Source organism: Pituophis catenifer, unplaced genomic scaffold (assembly GCF_029215685.1).
Source record: "Pituophis catenifer annectens isolate HBS135680 unplaced genomic scaffold, rPitCat1.0.hap2 SCAF_3, whole genome shotgun sequence".
NCBI lineage: Eukaryota > Metazoa > Chordata > Lepidosauria > Squamata > Colubridae > Pituophis > Pituophis catenifer.
In genome coordinates this window covers 48,509,413-48,535,853 of record NW_027256883.1, presented here as the reverse complement: position 1 = coordinate 48,535,853, position 26,441 = coordinate 48,509,413, and the positions used below count along the sequence as shown (strand labels likewise).

Below are 26,441 nucleotides of genomic sequence, written 5' to 3'. Positions count from 1 at the left end.
TGGAAGGAACACAGAGTCTAAAGCTGTACTGGAATGTTGATGATAACAGCTACTGTTCTAAACCATTTGATTAAATTTAGCCATCGGAACATTTCCAAGTTCTAATAAAGCAGCAATTACATCTGAAAAAGGAACTCAGCCAAAATCCTTACTATTCCAATCTCTGTTTTTCAAGCAACCTGCTACAATATAAGCTGCTTAGTTTTGGTCATATACACATCCAGATTCTTGGAAATGATGAATTACAGGTGATTTTACAGCACTCTAAACTGATCTCAAATCTAAGCTTATTTCTCAAACATTAAGAGTTTGTGTTTAACTTGAAGTGGTAAAAGTTGATTATTTTTGCTTAGCCTTTTTCAAAATAGAAATGTTTCTTTTCTTTTCCCCATTTTTTTCCATTCAAGCTGTATATTTCATAATGGAATAATAATATATAAAGTGTGGTATTATTTCATCATATTTTGTTTTAAAATTACATTGAACAGAAAAATATGTTGTTATATATTATATTCTAAAGTGTAAAACTAAAAATTATGAGATTTAACAGTGATACATTTGTAATATTTTAAAAAGTCCTTTGCTCTATTACTTCATATTCATAAAAATGTAAAGCTTTGCATTTGATAAAAAGTAGTTGAATTTGGATAGGATAGTATTTGGGTTCTGATTTTAAACATGTTTGGAGGAGATAATTTATTCATCACAATCATACATGTCTGTTCTTTCTCCTAACTAATCATATCACAGTGTCAGATTTGTAAATTCTATAGAGCAGTGAACAATATTTCTTACATTTTTTAAATCTTCAGGCAAAGCTATTTTGCACATTACTTGCTACTGTGTTCTTTTACATTAGCAACATTGCAGATATTTTGATATACGGTTGAAAAATACATTGGATATTTGAATTACACAATAGTTTTGCAAAGAAATTTAGGGACAACCTAACGCACATATGAAGGAACTGTTAAGGAATAACTTGCAGGAAAGGTCCAGTGTAGAAATTGACGTGAACATAAGAAACTCAAAATAACCCTATCCTGATTTTGCTTAGTATAAATTGGACAAAGAAAAACGGGCTCTCAAATCCTGCAACAATCAAACAGAAAAACTGTGACATATTTTTCCTTTATCCGACCTGCCTGAAAGGCCTAACAATTATGAGCAGATGAAAATAAGTAATCCAAATATTGCTAAACCTCAGTTTCCAGCATTGCTCAACATTTCCTATAATGTCTTAAAATGCTGGGAGATGTACTACAGGAGCAAATAAGACTAATTCAAGACTAATTCAATGGTCCTCATCTCTTACAACATGTAATAAAATTATTTGATTAATAATGCTGTTATTTGATTTCACTACAATTTGATTCTGTGAAAGTACACTGAGGATTGCTATTTTGATGGGAACATAACTATTTTAAACTTCTCTTTTGACTGATTTAGTTATTCTGCTTATATGTTTTGAGCTTTTTGTCTTAAGGATTAAAGCAGCAGATTTTTTTTTCTCTTCCTCTCAATAAAAAGATCAGATTCTCATTGCATTGAAAAGAAATCTCCAACAATAAAAAACTAAAATAAATAATAATAATCATAGAGCATAGGTGCCTCTTCTTAGCATAAAGCAAAGAACACATAACAAGTACAATTATTATAATTTGGATTCAACATATGAAGTGTGTATGCATGTGTGTTGGAAAAAGCAAAAGTGATGACAATTTGTTTGTTTGTTTGATTATTATTTTGACTATGTAAAGAAAAGACATAAATTTATTTATCTAAAGAAAAAAACATACAGGGACAGGGGGAGTCAATTATCCCAGGAAATTAAGGCAATTCAATCATGTAATACATGATTACAGACTATACAACTATACAACAGACTATACAACAGATTCATATTACCATAAAATTCCACTGCTCTTATTCTAAATTCAAACAAACAATACGACAATGTAAGTTTTCATGCTGGGGCTATGGTTTAGATTTCCATTTTTTCCCAAAAACTTTGCAGGTAGGGACAAGAATAGAAGAGATTTCAATAGCTGGAACCTTGTATGTGAACTTTTGTGTGTATTATATGGCCAAGTCAGTAAGATAGTAATGTACCTGTACTCAGATGCTGTATCAGTCATTCCATGCACACTGATAACACTAAGTCCCCATGACCTTGAAGTGCAACCCTGACATCAATACTTATATAACTGTATATGCACATTTTACCAGACTTTGAGATAAAAGCAGCAAATTCATAGTAAGAATGCTAAGTTATTTGGACAGAAGGTAGTGAATCAAAATTTGCAAAACTTCTGCTTTCAAAAATAGCCTAAGTGACCTCTTACAATACTCTGACCACTCCATTGCAAGCAGGAGGCAACCCCTGTGAAGAGTGAATTCTGGCAAAGTTCTCTCTTCACAGATGATGCACAGCTTAAGCTATAATGAGTTTTTGGGTTACAAATGCTGAACGCATTAATATTCCTTGATGATAATTATCACAGTATAAGCACCTTTCCCAATGTGAGTAGTGTAAAGCAACTGAAGCAGCATTTTACTATTTTTGAAACAAGCTGGAAAATGGGATTTTTACTTCTCTAACCTGGGATCAACAAATAATTATAAATATCTCTTCACCTAGGAATCTGTATTTGTATTGAAACATATTTCTGCATTTCATCAATCCCCACTCTTTTGAGATATATTTTCTTATTCTCTTTTTGCTGTGCCATGCAAAACTGTAATGTATTTTTAAAATATTTACAAATTCTGAAGAGCATTTGGCCCATATTTTATATTTAATATTTAAAGGTATTTCTCATTTCTTGGCTCCTTAATGACTCATAGAATTTTTTACCAATTTATTACCAAACATTCAGAACATTCAGAAATCTATTTGCTAGTGCTTTATATGGGAAACAGTGGCTTGGATTCAGTGATGCTTTTCAGGCTAATGCTATGTTTTCATTGCATATGTAAACCTATTTTCATCTTCATTGATCTAAGATTTCTATTCAACTTGTGCAAACCACTACACCATGCACTGGCTTCGTTAGGCTATGCATCAATGCTAATTTTGCTAGTTGTTTCATTAGTTCCAAGGAACAAATTACATGTGACTCCCCAGATGTAGTTGAGTTACAAATCCCATCACCCATCACCAATAAGACCAGTGATTAGAAGTTGTAATTCAGCAACATCTAGATGACAAAAATTATTCTCTCATTCCCTTAGCTTTTGCAGACGTATCTAAAGAAACACTAATATTTTTATTTCTGCTAGCAAAATGTCTGATACAGTCCTTGATGATCATCTATGCTCATGATGTGTATGCACATACAAATTAAACTGTCATATTGAGACTACATATTATATTTTTAAAGGAAAATTTCTTCTATGATGGCTTGTGCTATTCTTTTGCATGTATGTAGATCCATCTATACAAATATCTATACAAATCCATCTATACAAATATCAAAACACTGTTCACCAGTCAGTGTATGTATGTGTGTATATGTGTTTCATTTTTAAAACGAAAATATCTTTAAAAAGACAAAATAACAGATTATTGTGAGACCAATAGGTAACAATAAGTAAAAATCAGCAAACTTTCTACTCGTTTTTATTTTTTTTATCTCTTTGAACATGTGTTCTTTTCATTTTAGACATTTAAAACTAAAATTAGCCTCAATTACTTATTTATATTATCATGCATAAAATTAATGTCATTTTTCCTGAAGGGTAAAAGGAGGATCATATTCACTGCTAATTTGTGCTTTATTCCCCATAGTCACTTCTATATTAGGAACAAACTATATTACCATCACCTTCTAATTTGGCTTATAAAGACCCAACAAAAAATTCTAAACAAGTACCAATTATTATATAAAATGGCATTAAAAAGTTTCAAACAATAATAATTATGCACTTCAAAATCATCTCAATAGTGTTCTAATAAATTGAATTTTTAAGTGATAAGGATACATGTTAGATCTATAGTTTTCATATTCATTCTTGATAAAATTATCAACTGCACTTTACCATTCTACCATATGCAATTGACTCAGATTCTTTTACCTTTCAACTGCCTAACAACATTCTTATCACATTAGAAAATACCTAGCCATGTTCTAATCAGCCAACTCCAAAAACTGGACTATACTTATTGTTTACTTCTGCACTTGCAAAGTAACTTAACATCTTTATTTGTCTGTATGGTTCTTAATATTTAATATTGTTGACTTATTGAAAACCACGAATGGATAATAATATATAAGGCTGACCATTCTTTTTCTGTTCAAACTCATACTTGCCCTGAATACTGCAGAAGGCCATTCATCATTGAAATTGATACATTCTGAAAAGTACTCCTTGCTAGCAAGATAAATGCGCTTAAACACCTTCTCTTTATTATAAACATGACTGTACATTTATTTTGTTAATTGAACAAAGTCTGTATTAATGTGCTTATGGAAGCCTCACATTGATAAACTGAACTCCCAGCACAGCACAAAATATGCTAGAGACGTAATAAAAGGTAAATTGAGTGGGAGAAAAGGAAAGGGAACTTAGTACAGGCCAATTCATCCTGATTATTAATGCATGGAAACTGTGTGGTTGATCCTTTTACAGGAGGGAAATTCTGTGCCCACCAAATGCATTTCATAATCAGACAGAGCCATGAAAAGTATGATAAAAATACATAGATTAGATCAAATACATTTTTAGTAAAGTAATAATGATATTAAAAAGATTCTAATAATACAGTTTATAGTGTATTATTACTAGTGAAGATTGAAAAGAAAATAAGCAACTCCATTCACAAAGTTTTTTTAAAAAAATCTCTTTCTCCTGAATAGACTGCAGAGTTTGCATTTATTCTGTAAACAATATAACAATGATTATGTGTCCTTCCAGTCCTCAGAAGAAACTGATTTTGATTTTGATTGTCTTGTGATGTCTCACTAAATTCAGACTGTTTCAATTACTATTACTACACATTAAAAATTAATTGCTTTAAAAGAGTGGATTAAGGTTTAAATTTCAATTCTACAGTGGGTGTGCTAGAAATGACAGCTAAAAATCAATGCTCTCTGGCCCATGATCGGAAATGTATATGACAAAACATCATAGAACTGGCGTCACTGTGAAGCAGTTTTAGACATGATAGCTTATTTAAGGAACAATATCAGCTTTTATTCAGTATTTTTTATTTAAATTCTACATGGTAGAAGGAAAATGAAGTAAACAACTGAATTGCAATGGGGAAATCTGGAATGGTTCATAGGAGCAGAATAAAGTTCAGATTACTGTTTATGTAGAAATTTGTTTGTGTCATATTAATACATAATATGTATTATCAGACCAGATGACGGTTTATGAATTCATCAAGGAAAAAACACTTAAGGATACTATTTGTTAAATGCATGATGCCGCCTGCATTGCATCAGCTCTAACAGTATTAATGTTGAGGCACGTATGCCGTTAAACTTTGATTTCATTAGTATTCATGCTACCTAAAGATAGATGTTTGTTGCATCTGGACAGAATGATAACTCAGGATTCTGAAGAATTCTGTCTTACTGTAAAATAATTACCACACATATTTTTTTGTGCATTTGTTTTATCTGCTAGCATACTTGGTATAAATACTATAAATGCAGGATGGAAATATGTAAGTTGAAGATCTGTGATGTAATATCACTAGACCTATTTTTTCATTTGCTCCCCCTGTGGATGTTGAGCACATTCAAACCAAGAGTCTTATTGCTATTGCTAGCACTCCAATGCTATAAACAAAATTTTGTTCTTGGTTGATAAATCTTGCCCTGCTTGACTGGCATATTTAGTGGTCATGTTATTGAGAGGAGCACATTGGGAATGGAAATTTACATCATTCACCATTTGGTTCCTTTGCAATTAGAAAGATTCTCTAGAATCCTGGCTTATCGTTCAAATACAGGAAAGCTTTAGAGCTATAGAATCTGAAATAAATGGCATCTATGCTATTCTATGAAAGAGTGACATATGAAGAAAAAGGCAAGTTGGGAATTGTTTCTCTTGGATGGTATCTGCCTGTAGACAGTCAGAAAGATGACCTTGACAGAGATAGGTCAGATCCATTACCAAAGTGATGAGAGAGAAAACATGGCTGGAGTCCAGAACAACAGAAGGAATGCAAAAGTGGCTGAAGAAGGCACCTCCCTGAATCACATGAATATATAGAGGGGGGAGGGTGAAGATAAAACATAATCAGATTCATGAGATCCTACTACTGAAGCCAATCTTAATAAAAATAGTTTTAACTTCCCTGTGGAGTTGGATTATTAGTCTGGTCTATGTAGTAAATGTAATAGTATGTAGGAATGACTTTGGAAGACAATGGAAGAGCTACAGATTAGACAACAGTCAGACAAGTAGCAGTTGAGTCTGCAGAAGAATGGGGCCATGGCAAACTGTCTTAGAAGAAACCCTTCCTAGTTTCTTGGACTGTAAAGGGGGAGAGATGTACTTGCAAGAATCTGTTAGAACCTAGTTCTTCTGGGTGTGCTTTTTGTCAAGACTCTCTTGCAAAGATGTTAGTCTTGTGGTAAACAATTGACCTGACACTGCTCATTCTATTAGGTCTGACAAGATTATTGCACTCCAGGATGCTTCTCTTAAGTGCTATCGTCTCATAGAAACTAGGAAGCATCCATTATTCCTCATGGCAGTCCCTGCCTTCTCCTTGAGTTCTGGCAGCACCTCTCCCAGTCTTCCAGAAAGCCTTGAAAGTCTGGCTCTTCCTCCAAACATTGGGGTAGAATAAGATGGAGCCCAGAACATATGAATGTGAATGTGGACCTACCTGGGGAGGTCTCACCTTTGGTGCTTTTATAGTTTGAATGTTTTTATTTTTCTTCTGTGAGTAGCACAAGGCTATGGCACAAAAGATGTGTGGCTATATAACACTTTTAAATATAAGTGAATCAATCAATATTTATAATATATAAAATATAATATATAAAAATTATAACATTATAATATATCTAGTAAAACTTTAATAGCCAACATTTATGAAGGACAAACTTTACCATGATGCTCTTAGAATTAAATATTGGATTATTGTATGCTGGCCAGGATTGTCTTTGATGAGATGGGTATGTAATGGAACGTGCAGCTGAACAAAGTGTGTGTAGGAGGTATACAGCAGTAGCACTGCCACTTCCCAGGGAGGAGGCAGCTCATTCTAGAGAGGGGCCACAGGACAAGAGACTGTACGGTCCTGAACTGTATGGGGGAGGAAGAAAATGTTCACGGTAGCCATACCTTACAATCTTCCATGTTAGAAGTTTATAACAGACTGGGGAAATTCAGTCTTATTAGATGTAATTGGATTGGATCTTACTATGTCATCTTTGAGGTTAGACCTGACAGATGGCCATATAAATTGATAGATAGATAGATAGATAGATAGATGATAGATAGATAGATAGATAGATAGATAGATAGATAGATAGATAGATAGATAGATAGATAGAGGTAGATTATAGATAGATAGATAATCATCTAAGAAATAGCACACTAATTTTCTAGTATCTCCAGCCTTCAGAGACATATGTAAATAGGCTAAGCAACATTTCAAAATATCCCTGCAAATTATATTTGCTACGGATGATCTGAAAAAATGTATCGTTATAACTCTAGTGTTCATTTGTTTATATGCACTTGTAAGCTACTTGCTTTAAGTAGCTTATAATACACTAAAAGCATTCCTAAAGCATGATAAAAACATTCAGAATAAAAAGCACTAAATATATATTTTTTAAAATTGCCATTCTTATGTAAGTTTGTCCTGCCTCAATACTTTCTTAAAGTGGACCATTTCCCCCATTTTTCTAAAGAACAAAAGTATCTGGGTACATTTAGTATAGGGAGCTACCATTGGGAATGTAATCCTCGGGATCCCTAGCCTTTGTAATTACTTCAATGCACTTTACATGATGCTTGAAGTCCACTTGAAAACTATCATTGGACTAGATTGCAAAAGTGTGCACCAGGGGTGAAATCCAGCAAGTTCTAACAATTCTGGAGAACCGGTAGCATACATTTTGAATAGTTCAGAGAACCAGCAAATACCACCTCTGGCTGGCCCCAGAGTGGGGTGGGAATGGAGATTTGCAGTATCCTTCCCCTGCCACGCCCACCAAGCCACGCCTACAGAACTGGTAAGGAAAAATTTGGGATTTCACCCCTGGTGTGCACGGTATTGGGTGTTTCTAGGTTTCCCTACTTTACACTTCTATTGCAAAAGCTGCACTGCCTCCCAGTTTCCTTCTGAGTGCAATTCAAGTTTATGACCTTTAAGGCTTTACATGGCATGGGACCAGGTTATTTGTGAGACCTCTTCTTTCTGAGAGTATCTGTACATCCAATCAGAGACAGTAGGCATATTCTGGGTCCCTTCCTTGAAATCTTGCCATCTAGTAGGGCCTTGGAAGTATGCCTTTTCTATGGCTGGAATACTCTCATTCCCAGTGATTTGGCAATCCCTTTTAGTCTTTCGACATGCCATCAAGACTTGCTTTTTTATCCTGGAATGGAGTAAGGATGTCTGGAGATGGTTGTGGGGCATTCAAAGAGGTTTTGCAATGTTTTTAATAGTTCTGGCTTTCATTGTGGTTATGAGCTGCTCTGAGCAGTGTTTTAAAATGCTAAGCCAGACAAATTTTTTAAATAAAGAAATAAATGTATCACTGATATTTTTGAGAGTATAAATCCAAAGCATTATTTCCCTGCTGGACCATGTGGAACAGAACCGCCATCCAGATAATATGGTTCTGAATTTAACAAGGGTCTTTGTTATCAATGGGCTGGTAAAGTTAGATCATATCTTCTAAAGGCCCAAGTGTTAATGGCATAATTGTCTTTAAAATTACATGTAGACTTTATATATCTGTTCTTATGATTCAAGTTTGTTTAAATCTGGTTAACTGAATATATCACAATTGGCTGCAATCAACTTTCTAATATGCAAATGGGGTGGAATAAATTTATAAATATAAATCAACATATGACAAACATTAATAAAAACACCCAATGTGAGAGTAATTGAGATCCTCAAGGCAATCTTTAAAAGTCCCTTATATTCTGCAACATACTACTTTTTAAAATCAAATAACATATAATAGAATACATACAACTATTTTTAAATATTACCCATATATTTAGAAACTAATATTTTCTTAAGATCAATTTAATGGCATATGCCTTTTAATGCTGAAATACCGCTTTCAGATTATTGGCATATAGATGCAAAGATGGGTAGAATACAAAAGCAAGGGCTCAAATTCCCTATGAAGTATTATTTAGAAAATATACTTTCCTTGCATTAATTAGGGAATATTTCTGAATCAATAATTTTGTTCAGAAGATATATTTCAGAAAGAAGTTCATTAAAAAAGACTAAGGCATATTGTACATATTATATTTTATCTGTTATTTTAACATAAATTCACTACTTGTAATCAAGAAATAATAAACAATATTCTGAGTGTAGTCAACAAAACTAAAGTGACATCAATGAAGTATCCCCAAAACCACTGAGAATATCAAGTGTTTAGAGATAAACTGTAATTCGAGTGTAGACAAGAGACCAAAACAAACAAACGAAACAAAAATAATAGAACAAAACCCAGTCCACAACATTTTTAAAGATCCCTTGTGCTGAACTGATGTTCAACTGCAAGTTTGGTAGCAAGAGAATAAAGAAGATGGGAAGTAATAACAACAATAAAAAAATAATCTGGTACAAAGGGACCCCAAGGTGTAGTAGTCATCCCTATGCAACCATCACCCTTCACTGCAATTTACTGATGTTGCTTCATTATAACAAAGCATATAAAGGGGGTGGGGGAAAAATATTCAGGTTTGCTATTTAAAGCTACATGATTTGCAGCATTAGCCATTGTAAATACTGACCCAAGACAACAGTTTAACAGGACTTTTCTAAGCAAGGAATAACATCAGAAAAAAATCCAATTAAGTGCAAACCTTAGGAGCTGGAGCAGCTTTACTGGAGTGGGAAATTGATAACATTTTGAAAAGCTTCCCATTAAATAATACAACAGTAATAGTGTTTTGATACATTATTCTACCCCAAATTGTGCAAATAAATTGAGCTACATTTCTATTCTTCTTGTCAGTAATTAATATAGGGAAACTAAAATAATATGTTTGGATAGGGCATAAAAATTGGTAGCTTTCATGAAAATTTGTTTTAAGATAAATAAGTTGGGAAGAGTAGATTTTAGTGCCACTAGTTTGTGTGTGAATTTATATAGGTCTGTTGTGTACAGTATATATGTATATGTGTATATATATACTGTATATATATACCTTTAAACTATATACACAGACACTATACACAATACATTGGTACAGTATGTATAGGTATGCAGCATCACTATTTCCACTATTTTAAGAGCAACCTGTTTATCTTTTTTGCAAGTTGTATTTAAATTTCTTTGGACCGAATCAAAAAAGATAGCCTGATAAGAACTGTTGTAGTCTTCCTGAAACATTAGTGAAGAAACTGTTGTAAATTTTGGGGTAAGGAACAAACTCCTATTCATCCATACGTTTTCTACCAATAGTTACCATTTATTTCATTATTACAATGATCTAAATTCATAGTAATTTTCTAGCTTTAAATAATTGCTTCCTGGGGGGAGGGAGGGGGAAACACATGGTTAACCTTGCAAAATCAAGAATTAAGAGACTTGTTCAAGGCTATAGGATAAATCAGTATAAAACTGGTTAAGTGCAACTAAGACTTGCTCATTCTCTTCATACTATAGATTCTTCTATAGTGTTTGAAATGAAGGAAAACAATGGAGAACATCTCAGCAAAGAATGCCTAATGTTCAAGCAACACTCTAGAAAACGCATGTGAATTATGCAAAGGTAGATTTTTAAATCCAAAAATGTACAAAGGTTCAAATTGTATTGATTTAAAATCACAATTTTAAATAAATCATTAGTAATTTTTTTCTGAATATTTAACTTAAAGAATTTATTAAAAGACTTCCAAGTTGAAGTAATTTGGAGGAACTATCTGTAGGATTTTCATCAACATATTAATCAGGGTTTTACCAATTGCAGTTTATCTAGGAGTAAAGACACTATATATATATATTTGTCTCCTGTCTAAATGCAGGATAACCTCCTAGAGCTCAGACTGTGTTCCCAGTCTAAATAGAGTAGACTCTGATGTCATGAAAGTTCTGAAAAAAAATTAGCTATTTAATTAGCTATTAGCTTTTTATGTATCTTTATCTGAAAAAGTTGGGGACAGTATTTATGGAATTTGCAACTTCATATATAAAATAAGCACCTAAAATCAGACACCTGTCTACTCGTACAGAAAAATGAATGGATCTGTCTTGCACAGATCATCCCTAGTGATCACAGATCACTACTTATGATAGTAAGTACTTCTGCAAGCAATGACCTATGACCTTAGTTGCAAATAAATAAGTACTTACTATAATAGGTGCTTATTTGCAAGTAAGATCAAAGGACATGCTAGTAATCTACAGCTGTAATCTTAAAACATAGATTTTTGATCAGCAGAAAACACATAGTTCGGTTCCTGACACAAAATAGCATTTGGAATCTACTTATTTGACACAACAATATTGTGGTTTTCCTTTGATCCATATCTTAAGCAAGCTAATTGGAAGAACTGAAAATCATGTGAGAACCAATTTTAGCCCATGCACCAGTGGTGGGCTTCTACCGGTTCCCTCCAGTTCGGGCAAACCGGTAGTGATGGCAGCGGGAGGCTCCGCCCACCTGCCCGGGCGTCATCACAGACGCTCTGTGCATGCGGAGAAGGTTCTGTGCATGCGGAGAAGGTTCTGTGCATGCGCAGAAGCACCACATGCAAGTGAAGCAACCGCGCACACATTCACACTCACAGTTCTAAACTGGTAGTGAAGGTAAGTAGAACGCACTACTGCCGCACCCTATTCAAAATGGTTGTTTCTCTGTTAAATAATTTCCCTTTCTGGACAGATGGTACACTAATTTGGATTGATGGGGAAATAGTTTAGGGTGTTTGGATTCAGGAATGTGTACACATCTGCATATGTATAGGTGCAACCTCTGAACTGCCAACAGTATGCAGCCTGTGATACTATAAAGGTCAGCATAGTTCTTTGTCCATGAGAAGCTACGTGCCAAGACTGTGTACAGCACAGGTGTCAAACTTGATCACATCATGTGATGTAGCCTGACTTTTTTTTGCCTTTGCGGAGCTGGGATAGGTGTGGCCTGCACGTGACGCATCAGCCCACGGGCCGTTAGTTTGACACCCCTGGCGTACAGCCTCTATGAAGGGCAGGGAAGGTGGATCAGACTAACAAAAGCAGCACTTCAGTGTTATGGCACTGTTTTGTGACATTGCCCTGTCTACCACAAAGGTGAAACTTGTGGCACAATGTTTTAACCCTGCTTGCATCACTCTAATGAAACCAGTAAGGTCACTGCTTAGCACTTTATGGCTGAGGAAGGTCAATGTTGGAGATAGAAACTTTGGCAGAAACATGAGATACAACTATTTCAAATAGCAGAACATTTTATTATTTATAGTTAACTACTATCAGACACAAAGAAACCTTCTTTGCCTGCATAGAACTATCAGTTTTTGAACTCTTGCTTTAATATTATCCAAAGCCTACTTTGCATTCTACTTTTGTCCTATGTTAATGAGTATGCTTTCCATCAGGTATTAAGCTTAATGCTTTTATTGCTGCATCACAGGTAACACTGCCTGTTTTACATGATGATGTAAACACTACAAACTAGGTGAAGCACATTTCTTTTCTTAAATAAAAAAGGCAACAGCAATTCTCAAAGAATAATATCATCTTACTATTATGTGGAACAGAGTAAAAAAAAAATCTAAGCAAGGATCATTGAATATGTCACTGGTTAATTTGTGCTCCACGATCCTCATTAACATTGCTCAAGTTTCTGATTATCATATCCAAAATATTAAGACATAAGTATGAAGGTGCGTATAATTGGATATTAACCAGGACATACGTGTCTGGATAGAAGGTAGGGCCTTCCTTAAATTAACCCTGATACATATTAATTTCCAATTACTGAAAGAATCCCTCCCCCAGAAAAAAAAAACCTATGTAGAATGTCTAAGCCTCTTTAAATAAACAAAATAAATTGAAATAACTGGATAAGAAAAAAAGGAAAGCTTTATTCTGAAGTTAGCTTAATTTATAGGGGGTACAGAATTATTTTTTTCTTATGATTAAAATTAAAATCTAATGTTTCCCTAACCAACAGATGAGGAGTTTAAAATGACTTAAAAAGAATATGGTTATTGGAAGAAGAGCCAAATGGATGAAGAAAATGAACAAAGTCTGTGTTTTCCTTTCCTCTGTATTGTTTTCAGCCCCTACTGCAGAACTATCATACAGCTCTTTAGGGGATCTCCACAGGATGTTCATTTTAAGAAATTAGAGGTGCTGCTTCAATGCACCTGATCCTCCCAGTATAGAAGCATAGTTTTTTTTTCTTAATTCCAAACTGGTTGTCTGCCCACCTACACAAATTATAAATCCCACCATGGATCCAGTGCAGCCAAGCAATCTGTACCTTTGGCTTGTTTTTTCTTGCTCTAAACGATACCTAACAGAAACAATACCTGAGCTATCGGTTATGTACTACAACATCTAATGGAACAGGAGAAAATGCTAGGAGGGACATATTTGTTTTTCTTCCAGATATGAATATTCCAATTGCGCCCTATGTGAATATTTAAATAGATGATCTGTGCAAGTGAAATAATGCTAGAATCCACTTGTTCTGTTTTTCTTCTTACCAAGTTAATCTGGCAGATTTAAGGGAAACTATATGTCTGTTTGTACATGAATAAATAGAAGTATATTCATATTCAAACAAACATGTAGACAACAGTATTCCCAACATTTTCGTGCAATGTGAAGAAGTCAATATGTGTTGGACATGCGATGCATAAGAAGCTCAGTATGTTGATTCCAATGTATACAGAATATAGATATGGACAATTTACTTCTAGTAAATGTTGTTAAATGATGTTACCTGAGGCTGATGGGTCCTTGTCCAAAATATATGAAGGACACATAAATGCCTACCTCATTCTAGAAAATTACACATAGGAAGAAAAATGAATTCCACCATAATTTTGTTGTTAGAAGTGGGGACTATAGAAAGAATATAATAGAAAGCATAATAAAAGAAACAACAATTCAGTGCCTTTAAAAAATAAAATAATGCATATTAATTATTGTAGCTATTTACGATTATTTGATTGTTAAGCCATTAGTTCTTTCCATATATTTTACAGGCATGAGGTGGGAAATCTCTGCTTCATATTTGAACATTTGTTTGCTTTAAATATAAGCTTTAATTTTAATCACGGAAATGATCTAGCTGAGGGAGTTTGTAGCCTTTTCTACGTTTACTCAAAGATATACAGCACAATAGAAGAAGCCTGTAGGTTTTTTTCCCCATTGATGGGATCTTGGCAGCTTGGGAGAGAACTTAGAGGCAGAAAATAGCATAAGAGAGGATTAATCCTCCTTGGACTACTTCCTCAAATAATTCTGACCATAATCATGGTTTAAAATAAACTCAAAACTAAAATGAGATATGGTCATTATACCTGTTTCAAGCTGAACTGCAACAGTGTATTTATTGTATCAAGTAAAGGCCTGGTATAGCTATACAGAGATTATCTTTAATGCATATTCTTTCGCATGAATAACCGGTAAATCCACATTATCTCTATATTTTTTTCCTCTTGATTTACTGATCTTAACTTATTAAACCTTAAATAATGATTACCTAAATACATAACTACATATGTGAGCAAGAATTCTTATTATCAACAATTAAGCTAGAGAAATACGCAACATTTCAATGGCTCTTCATTAGCAAACAAATCAACAAGTGATATTTTAATGCATGACTTTATTCCATCTCTGCAGGGACCATAGTTGAGAGTGTGATGTACAGTACAGAGAAAGGAATCATCAGCCACAATGTCCCAGGGCTCTTTCCATTGAGGACTTCTCAGCCTTTGCTTAAAGAGTGCATTTAATTGACTGATAGACAGTAGCTTCTTTGTTCACAGAAGACAGCGAAGTAATGGCAGCTTGAAAATCGTACCATCTACAGGGTCTCCTGAGACTAGTAACAGGGGGATATGTGTCAGGAATAAATAAATAATCTAATTATTAAGCCACTTCCTGTCAAGTTAACTCCAATTTGTTGGCTTTTGAAGGCAACAAAATGAGGCATTTTTCCTCATTATGTTTCTCTTTTTATACTACTGGTAATCACAGGCGGATTAAAGGGTGCCTGATTGGTTTTTTTGTCAAGGAACTGAGAAGCAGCCAACAGTACAGAAAAACAGAGTTGGGGTTAGAAGAAATTTCATGCTTGTCTCCTTTCCAGCTCCCTAACAGCCCACACTGCTGCCCCATACAGTGCCGCCAGCTGTACAGCAAATATGTACCCCACCAACTGCGGCCTACCAGGCCACGAGTTCCATCCTGAGAGCTGTGAGATGCCTCGCAATCTTGGCAGGTAGCTACTGCTGTCATAGGCAGAAAATTCTAAAGGTGACCTACGAAACCCCCTTAGCTCACAAAGGCAGCAATAGCCGCAGTTCAAGTTTAACACAGATATACAGAGACACACACGTGCACACACACACGCACACACACACACACTTGCCAGCTTTTCTTCAGAAGAAAACAACTATAGCAACAGGAAGCAACTTAAAATCATATGAGCAACACAGCCAGGGAATGAGACCATTTTTGCCATGACATTTCAGCCTCTTTCATTTTAAAAAAGATGCACTCTACACGTTTCATTTTTGGCAAACGGAAAACTGCCTTGTCCTGAAATGTACTTTTGCATCATGGTGTTATTTCAATATCTAAAAATATGAAAACTGTGCCATAACAAATCCATCTAATTAGATTTCTCCATTAGGGAAGCTCCCAGGCACAGTTTTGTGTTTGTTAAAGAGAACCTGCCATTCCAATCTGACCAAGGGAAAGAGAAGCCACTCCAATATCAAAACTCAGGGAATCCAGTCCATAAGGGCTCTAAAGCACCAACCATCTGCAAGGACCTTTGTTGCAGTCTTTTCCCCCCTTAAGTGCTTTCACCCTGCCTGTAACATTTGGAAATTGTAGATGTTACCTGGGGGCAAGAGCCACAGAAGCAGTCACCTAGTAATAACTAATGCTGTTTTTATCTTCCTATTTAAACCAAAGGAAAGAACACATTATAAATCAGTTTTACTGTGTGTGTGTTTCTCTGCAGTACAATGTTTATACTTTTTATACTTATACATTATTATATTTTCATTATTGGAAAGAAGAAGACAAAAATCTTGACATGTCAGAAAGGTTTGTTATTGCAAAGCCCAGCTCACTGCATCCTGATACTGTTATCAAACCCAGTCATCCTGGTAAAGCTTTATGTTCAAATGTATCCGAAGCCATGGTGGAAACATTTGTTGGGAAGAAAAATGGTTATGTGGGAAGCAAGAACTGAAAAATAGAATATTATTTTGGGTTATGTATATTTAGGTAGACCTTGATTTTCCCAAACAAACATATTTAACTTTGTATGTCACTTTATTAGGAAGTTATTTTCCTGTGTGTGTCCCACACAGAAGTTTTGTAGATAACTCAAGACAATGAACATACCGTGTTTCTCCAAAAATAAGTCCTGGTTTTATTTTCTTTTGGGCTCCAATATAAGCACTAGGGTTTATTTTCAGAGGATGTCTTATTTTTTTTCTATGTATTTTAAGAGTACATGGGAGGCTCGCGGTGGGGCAGGAGGCTGCGTGATGCACCAGTGCCGCCGCAGTGAGGCGGGGAATGGAGCTGCCCCACGCGTCCTGCCCTGGTTTACCTCAGGGTTCCCGCAGCCAGGCCATCCACATCCTGACACCTGCCTCTCCTCGTGGCCACAGCACCAACACATTGCTCGGCCTTTGCCCCATTGTGGCCATGCGAGCAAGCAGAAGAAATGGGCCAGCAGCCACGCAGTCCTGTTGGATTGGGCTGATGGAGCTACTACTGTGAGGCAGGTGTCAGGCTGTGGATAGCCTGGCTGTGGGGGCCCTGAGGTGAGCCAGTGCAGGGCATGTGGGGCAGCTCCATTCCCCCGCCTTGCCTCGCAGCTGTGGCACCACAAGCAACAAGATGGAATGGGTGGCTGGCCAGCTGCTCAGGTGTTTAAATAGGGCTTTGTGGGGGGGGGTAGTGCTTATATTGGGTACATACGCAAAAAACATGGTAGGGCTTATTTTCAGGATAGGGCTTATTTTCAGGAAAACACGGTGCCTAATACTTCTTCCTCCACTTTTAACCCACAACAATCCTATGAGGGGAGGTTGGGTGAAAGAGAGTGACTGGCCCAGTCACTTTTGTGTAAATGAAACAAGCAATCAGAGTCTCATTGGACAAGTATTGTGAATATTTTTGCTTCTGCAGAGCCTCTGCTGAACACAAGAACTTTTTTCTGAAAAAGTCTGTGCAAACTGTGCTGGCATCTTCAGGATGGATGCAATGACGAAATATTTAGCCTGGTTTCCAGCAGAAGCAAATTCCAAAATTGGGGTGCCATAAGAAAAGGTTATCACAATACTTGCATCCCATCTTATAGACCTTTCTTTATCTATTGGGAGAAGTGCTACCTAAATTTCTTCAATATTAGGTTTTTATGTGAAATCTAAGCTATCTATCATTAAGATATAGCAGTAAAATAAAAATGGAACAGGCATTTAAAAAATGTACATGAAGGTTCCTGACCATAGGGTTTAAAATGTCAAATGATTTTAAATAGAAGGAATGGCAAACTGTTTACACTAGTATATGTCTTTTTTGAGCCACTGTAATTATTTTTTGTTAAATTGTGCAGATCCTTTAAACCTATACCTATTTACTATCTGCTTCACTGCCACTTTGAATCAGTTTTCAGTTATAGTCAGCAAATCCCCTCTTCGTACAAATTCATGCTAAGCAGTAACACTTCATTTTACATAAGTTTTATCTGATGTCCCCACACAGAGCTGCCAGCTGTATAGCAAATCTGCAGCTTGCAAACTGAGGCTGACTAGGCCACAGGCTCCATCGTGTGCTCTGTTAGGCTCCTTGCTGGCCTGGCAATCATTCCTTGCTGTCACTGTTGTCGTCTTTGCACACTGCACAGAACTTAGAATCATCTGATTATTAGAATTTGTGGTCCACATTCCGTTTTATCCTTTATTTAATCTATCCCCAGATCACACATTTGTTTAAATGTTTTGGCTGGTTTACAAATCATGCAGCCATCTGCACAGTAGGTGTAACACTATTTTTTAGACCAAAGTTATATTAGAAATCAACAGAGATAAAGTCATTCAAAATGTTTTGGTGCTTGTTATTCTCTAAGAACTCTAGCTCTAGCTCTATAACTCTAAGAAAAAAATAGAATTATCTGCAAATCGATGAACATCTATGAAAAACAACACCCAGCAGAACACAGAGTTTGCTCCATTACCTACGTTAATACCATGACAGCTGAGGAGAGATGACCTGGCCCACTTCTCAACTCTCCTGTACAGATGGCTATTAAAGAGAAAGTATGCCTTTTGTATGGTCCAGGCAGAAACCCTTTATGAGCTTTTCAAATAAGCCAGCATTGCCCACACGAGGGTAACTTTCTGTAGTATTAAACAAAGCAGACTTCATTTTTTCCCCTCAGCATTTCATGAAGCAAATGACAAATAGATGAGATAAAAGATCATCCTGGAATTCTGTATTTATAGTCCAATATTATTAAGTTACTGAAAAATATCAGTATTAAAAAGTACGGTAGTTTTTTTAAAAACATTAAAATCAAAAGAGAATGTATTTCTTTGGCTACTATTTCATCAGAAATTAAATTCGACTTTAAAAAATAAAGTATCATTTTTTTTCTACATAAGCCAATTACCAGAAACTACCAGACTTATATGTGATACTGAATTATGACATCTACTAAATTATCTACATCCATCATTTGCATCGACTGGCTCCAGGTTGGCACAGGAGACAAGGCTGTATATTTTCCCATTATTTATTTAACATACATGTGGAATATATATTAAGAGAAGCGGAATTTAAAGAAGATGAGTGTGGTTTTAAAACCAATATAAGAAAATCTATAATCTTCCCTAAGATGATGACACTACTTGGATAGCTAAAAATGCAAAGAATCTGCAAGTTCTAGTAATAAAAGTGAAAGATTACAGTGAAAAAAATGGGCTAAGATTAAATATAAAGATGATGATGATGATCTTTACTATTGGAGTTAGATTTTTGCATACTGTATTTGAAGTAGGGTAATTTGAGCCTGATTATTTGCGCCTTGAGTGAGAACCACACCCAACCTAAAAAATCACAGATACAGAAGTGGTAGATCGTTTCTGCCTTTTAGGATTAACCATCAATAGTAAAGGAATGAATAATCAAGAAATACCTAGATTAGCACTTGGTAGAATAGTCATGAAGGCCTTGGAAAAGATATCCAGATACTATGATGTCTCTATATCTTCCTACAAATATCAGAATATGGCAAGCAATTGGATTCTCTGTGACACTATGCAAAGGAAAGTGGTACTTTGAAGAAACGGAATAGAAAGACATTGATCCTTTTGTAATTTGTTGTTGGAGAAACTTCCTAAGAATATAATGGGCAACCAAGAAAAGAAAGAAGTGAACCATTGAAGAAATCAACTTAGTCTTCTTTCAAAGAACAAACTATCATACTTTGGAGATACTATATGAACACACAGCTAATAGCAATAGCAATAGCACTTAGACTTATATACCACTTCAGAGTGCTTTATGGCCCTCTCTAAGCAATTTACAGAGTCAGCATATTGCCCCCAAAAATCTGGGTCCTCATTTTACCGACCTCGGAAGGATGGGAGGCTGAATCAACCTTGAACCAGTAAGATTCAAACTGCCAAACTGCTCGCAATCGGCAGTCAGCAGAATTAGGCTGCAATACTGCATTCTAACCACTGCGCCAGCATGGCTGAAAAGGTGAAAAGAAAGAGAAGAACAGGAAGACCAGCAGCATGGATAGACTCAAATTAGAGTGTGATAAGTGTATCATTAAAAGACTTAAAAGACCAGGTTAAAGACAGATAATAATGTAGAAAATTCAACACTGACTTGATCACCCACAATCAATCAATCATTTTAATTATAAGTATTATTTATACAATATGCAAGGTTTTCACAAAATATACACATCAAGAGAAATAAAAGTAAATATGGGTTTCTACTGGCACATATGAACTGGATGAAGAATGAGCTAAACTGCTGGTTTTAACTTAGATTCTTTTTTCATTCTGTGTAAAAACAAAGCTGTATAAAAACTTCTCCTGATTAGTACAACCAGCAAAGCAAACAGAGTAGCAGTAGCATGAAAACAGAAAAAAATATCTTCATCCATTGCCATATTTTCAGTTAATCTATAGTGTCCCCCTTATTTTAAATCTAAATTATTTGAGGGAGAAACTTTCTTTTCAGGTTAATTCATAATCCTAATTACAGTTGGTTTAGATACCTTGGAACTGAGCTTAATTTTCAGAGGGAAAAATCATTGCTCCTCAAATGCACACAGTGAGATGGTAATGGTTTCAGTTTGCCTTTGCGTAACTGGAAACATCTTTACATTACTAAAGTGCATTACATAAAGGGTGCTTTTTTTTGCCCTTAAATAAAATATTAGGTAGAATATATATCTATTAATTCTAAGACAAACATGTTTGTTGAAAGAACAAATCTGGAGACAGAAATACAGATAAGATTTTTTTAGAATTTGTTTTATCCCATTACTTAGTCCATACTACATAATTTTTATGTAGTACAATTCCATGACTAGACCTGTACTATTAGGATTGTTACGATCTCTATCCCTTTTTTGTCACTTTGATCAGCCTTCATAATTTACATAATTTTTATTACTACAATTCCATGACTAGACATGTACTATTAGGATTGTTATGACCTCTATCCCTTTTTTGTCACTTTGATCAGCCTTCAGTGGTGAATATGAATTTCTGTTTCATACAGCTAGTGACATACAGTTTTGCTTACTAAGTTTCATGAAAAGATTCTCCTATGGCTGTTTGGAATATATTAATCTCTTAAAAGAATATAATACTAGTATCATTCCCCAATAAGTCCAATTAAAACTATATCTCTAAAATTATAAATTGGACTTATTGGGGAATGATTTTATTGCTCAAATATTATTGGACTGAAAAAGTATCATAAAATAGTTGTTTATCACCATCACTCAGTATTATCTGACAATTGTACAATCTAAGCAGTTATGGAACTACACTTACCTGTTAGACCTCCCAATTTACATGGGAAGATTCCTTTTGCAAGATTAGAATCCTCCATAACTATAGCGAGATGAAAAGATGTAAACAGGGAAACATTGGACTAAATAGATGTTAACATTTAATGAACTTCACACTGTATTTCTTTAAATTAAACATTTTTGCCTAGGCTAAAAGCCAAGTTTAACCTCTAACATAATACAACAGAGATATTTGAGACCATAAACAATATGTTTGGGGAATGTTTAGTATCTAATGCATTTGTTGATACTGGTCACTCCATCATTGTTCCTATATCCCATCACCTGACATTTCTTGGAGGCTGAAAATCTAAAGCATAGCTAACAATGTACAAGTTCTTTTGAGACATTGAACAGAACTGTATAAGGATGTGGAGCTGTTGAACAAACAAGAATGGAATACTTGAAAGTCATGGTAAATTATATCTGGAACTGTACTGCTGTTATTGCTCTTATTCTAAAATAACTACATGTGAGTAGTATTAAAAAAGATTAAATTCATACATGCATTAAATTCCAGAAAAGGTTTTATCTTCCAAACCACAGTGATCAGTTACCTCAGTACAATTCACACTAACATGGTAGTAGTATAGCATATTTGGGCACTACTATTAAAAAAAAACCAGTCTAGGTTCTTCCCACAGGTAGCATAATAAAACTAGATTGGATGAAATTTCTTATCTGTAAATAGAAAGCAATTTATAGGATAAAGATAGGGCAGCATATCAACATTGTCACATTTCTCTAGCAAAAATAAGAAGCCAGATATACAGTAATTCTTAATGTGATCTGCTTGATACTGGTTTATCATAATGTGCAATCTCAACTATTATGCCATGAAGCATTATCTTAAGGCTTCAGTCAATACAGTGTTGCTTTGGGGGAAGGGAGGATGTCTGCCCCAGGTACCTGCAGTAAGGATGGTTCTGCCAAAGACACAAGGAGGCTAATTTTGAGGCAGCTAGAAATGAGTGCTGAAGAAAGTCATTGGTGTCAATGTGTCGGGCAACTGTTTGGCAGCAGCACAGCAGTAATAGAAGAAAAAAATGTGCCTTCAAGTTAGTTTTGACTCCTAGTGATTGTCCCCCGCAGTTCTCTTGGCAAGATTTTGGAAGTAGTTTGCTTTTGTGTTCTTCCTAGGCCTGAGAGAGATTGACTGGTCCAAGGACACCAGATGTGGGAAAAGAACTTATAGTTTCACAGTTTCTAGCTTGGCTCTCAGCAGTGTGCGTGTGTGTGTGTGTGTGTGTGTGTGTGTGTGTGTGTGTGTGTTTTAAAAATTTATCTGTTCACTTCAGGTGACAAATATCCTAGGTACATTACTGATGATCCCAAATATTCAGGCTAGTTTTGCAGACATGGCTAAAACATAGAATGTGTCTCCGGCAGGTGTGGGTTCTAAATTTTTTTACTACCGGTTCTGTGGGTGTGGCTTATTTTGTGGGTGTGGCTTGGATGTCATGTGACTAGGTGGACGTGGCTAGCTGGTCAGAGTCATTTCTGGAAGGTCCTCACACTTACGACCAGTCCTCGTACTTACGACCCGACTCATTTGTTTGCTTTTAACACTGATCAGCTGTAGGATGGCCCTTTGAAGCCCCGCAGCAAGATTTTAAACAGTTTTTTTCCCTCTAGTCATCAGCTGGGACTCAGGAGGCAGCAATAGATTGGGGATGGGACCAAATAAAAGGTAAGAATAATGTGGGTGGGTGGGAGGGCGGGGGGGAACCGGTTCGGTGACGTCATATCGTCACCGCTACCGGCTCGGCCGAACTGGACCGAACCGGGAGGAACCCACCACTGGTCTCCGGTCACTTAATGAATTTTATTGACCAAATCTTGCCAAATTTATTTCAACAAATAATTTAATACATAATATGGTTGAAATGGTGCATTTGGATTTAATATGAACAACTTTACACTAAAGATGCATCATTTTTTTTTCCTTTCAGAAGTTAGCATCTATAAGGTGATATATTTTTCACTTTCAAACTCAAGGAAGTTACTCTTAACTTTGTAAAGTAAGAATTAAAACATTAAGAGGAAGGCCAAAAGAAAAAGGTACACCAAAGCATATTCTATAGATAGCAGATATGAGATGGTTAAGTGTGCTATATTCCCTGATGTTCACAGGGGATATAAAAAAAATCAAGATAGTGGGTGAGAAAATGTAATTGAAGCTCCATAGTTTTTTTTTTTTTTTTACAATCAGATGATGCATACTAAAAAAAGGAAGGGTTTTGTGTATTCGTTCCTATCCCTGACATGTTAAAGTTTCCTCCTGGATGTCCATGTCTCAGTCTTCCTTTTGAATGATTCTAGTTCTCTCAAAGATCTTATAATTTATTTGTACTCATTTAGTCTAAATTCAGTCAACTGTCTGAATAATAATAATAATAATAATAATAATAATAATAATAATAATAATAATAATAATAATAATAATATTTCTATACCGCCCTTCTACTGAAGGACTCAGGGCGGTGTACAGCCTATTAAAAACACAAAACAACATCAGTTAAAATAGTTTAAAATTATTAAATGAATTCGGCTAAATTTTAAAACCCCAGAAATTTAAAACCCAATTTAAAATTGTTATGTTGATAGCCCAGCCTGGCGGAACAACAGGGTCTTGAGTGCACAACGAAATACCCGGAGGTCGGAGATCTTACGTATTTCCGGGGGCAGTTCATTCCACAGGGCTGGGGCTCCCACAGAGAAGGCCACCACCCCTGGGTGTCGCCAGCCGACATAACTTGGCCGATGGCACCCTGAGGAGACCCTCTCTATGGGAGCGAACTGGCCGGTGGGAGGCTATTGGTGGCAGACGCATACATTGCATCTACATACTAAGTTTCTTTGTACTGAAAAATTTACTATGAACAGACTACTTGGAAAGTTCAGAGCATTGTAGATTAAAAACTAGTGCCATATATCAGCTGGATTCAGAGACTAGGTATAATCAACCAATATCAGTACCGTGACCAGTTATAAATCTTAATGAATGGGTTTTAATAAAACACTTTCATCATGAGCTATCTTATAAGTTTGTTATCTCACAGGTTTATTATGTTGATGTCTGAACAAAAGAAACTGATCTACATGTGAAAAGCTAATTAATAATTCAAAAAGGCTTCTAGATGGCTGCCAGACTATTTCCATTATTTTCTTACTTTCTCTTTTTTGATAGGCGTTAACACAAATTCTGCTGCTACAGCTATAGAGTAATATAGAGCTACAGTTCAATAAAGGAGAATATTTGTAACTCAGGGTTGAATTGCTTGTTTTCTTGCATACGTTTCATTACCCAAACTAGATAACATAATCAGTAATAATCTAGTTTGGATAATAAAACATCTGCAAGAAAACATCCAAGCTCAAGAGAGCACCAAGGACCTCTCATAGAGCTACAGACTCTGAGAAACAAAATACTTTATCATCTACTACAGAAGCATAAGAATCTTTGTATTATACATATGGAGTCACAACTTATCCCATGTCCTCATTAACATTAAGATTAGCATTTATGTATTATCATGACAATAGCATGCCAAGGTTTTAATCTGATGTAATTTTGATTATAGGCTATATATTCTAAGTACATTTTAAATTTTCAATTCCATACCTTGTGGAAATACTAAAGAAAATTATCGTTAAAAATGCTGATTACATATTTTGAGTATTATTTATAGCAGATCTTAGTTATTTTCTTAATTAAATATATTATTTCATTTTCTTGAATACTGTTCTAGAGGGTTTTCAGGCTGTTCAAGTATTACATAGACTCTTTATTTTATGACCAATTGAATTATTTACGTTTGTTAGTCACAAAATTTACCAATTTTGTTGTTGGTACCAAGGTACTTGAGCAGCACTCAGTTGTGTCATTATCATAATAATTTCTGAAATTAAAACCTGCCTAAAACTCTGTGGAAAGCTAACAACCAGTTCATTAACCATTCCTGTTAGTTTTCAATAATGCAAAAATGATTAGAAGTTTAATTTGTTAATCACCTGTGTTTTGACTGGCAGTAGTATATGATTCTCTGCAGAAGTCTAAACTAGCCCTTGCAGAAAATAAAACATGCTAATGCTTTATCAGGCCTAATAATATTTTTTTAAAAAAATTATCACACCTGGGTAAATCATTGACGGTTATACAATTAATTTCTCCTTAACTCAATTTAATTTTAGAGGCAATGATGAATACATCTAGGAGAACAGTCTATCATCAATAAGATTTAGTACTTCACTCACCAATCATGTGGTTTGCAACATGAACCTGGATATCCCACTCATTGTAGAAAACCATCTGGCACTTGATGCACTGATAAGTCTTTTTCTAGAGAAAACAAGGGTGAAGGTCTTAATGAAGGAACTTGTACATTCTCACTCTCAACATTTATGTGAAAAAATACCAAGATGATATGAAGCCATTTTAATATATTAATGCAGAATCATTTATTACTCATGTTATCATCCAGGTGATAAAAAGAAAATTTTAGATTTCTTCAACTATTCAAAATTTCACGAAAACAGAGGAGTAATATGCTCATCACCATTTGACACCTCTTTAAAATGACCAGCTTGCCAAGCAATTATGTACAGCAAGCTACAGCACAGCAAATTGAATATTCTCAATATAATTTTTCATCTATCTTAATACAAACTGTATTATGGCTTATGTTCTACTCCCAATATAACAACTGATTTCCTTAACTGCTATGGGGATTAAATCTCAATAAAATATAAGTATTAATAGCTTGTATTATAGTTTTAGGCAGTAATAGTATCTGAGGCACCTGACCTATGGAACCTCATTTTCTGTCCACCCTTCCCCAGCCAGCTGGCCTTGACCTTGTTGGCCTTTGCTATCTGGCGTGGGGATCAGAGTGGTGTAGAGCCCTTAAAATGGTTGTACTGTTTGTGCATTACTGGTCTTGCACAATATGGTTTAGGATTTG

General features: G+C 35.3%; 1 protein-coding gene across 5 annotated transcripts in view; it reads right to left on the bottom strand.

Moving 5' to 3' along the window:
• Positions 1-26,441, bottom strand: part of ZNF521 (zinc finger protein 521) — a 321,848-nt gene that overhangs the window by 133,885 nt on the left and 161,522 nt on the right. For all 5 annotated transcript variants that reach the window (XM_070940578.1, XM_070940579.1, XM_070940575.1 and 2 more), the window contains one exon: positions 25,735-25,819. In XM_070940578.1, the coding sequence (XP_070796679.1) occupies positions 25,735-25,819 (85 nt within the window). The remainder of the gene's footprint in view (positions 1-25,734; positions 25,820-26,441) is intronic.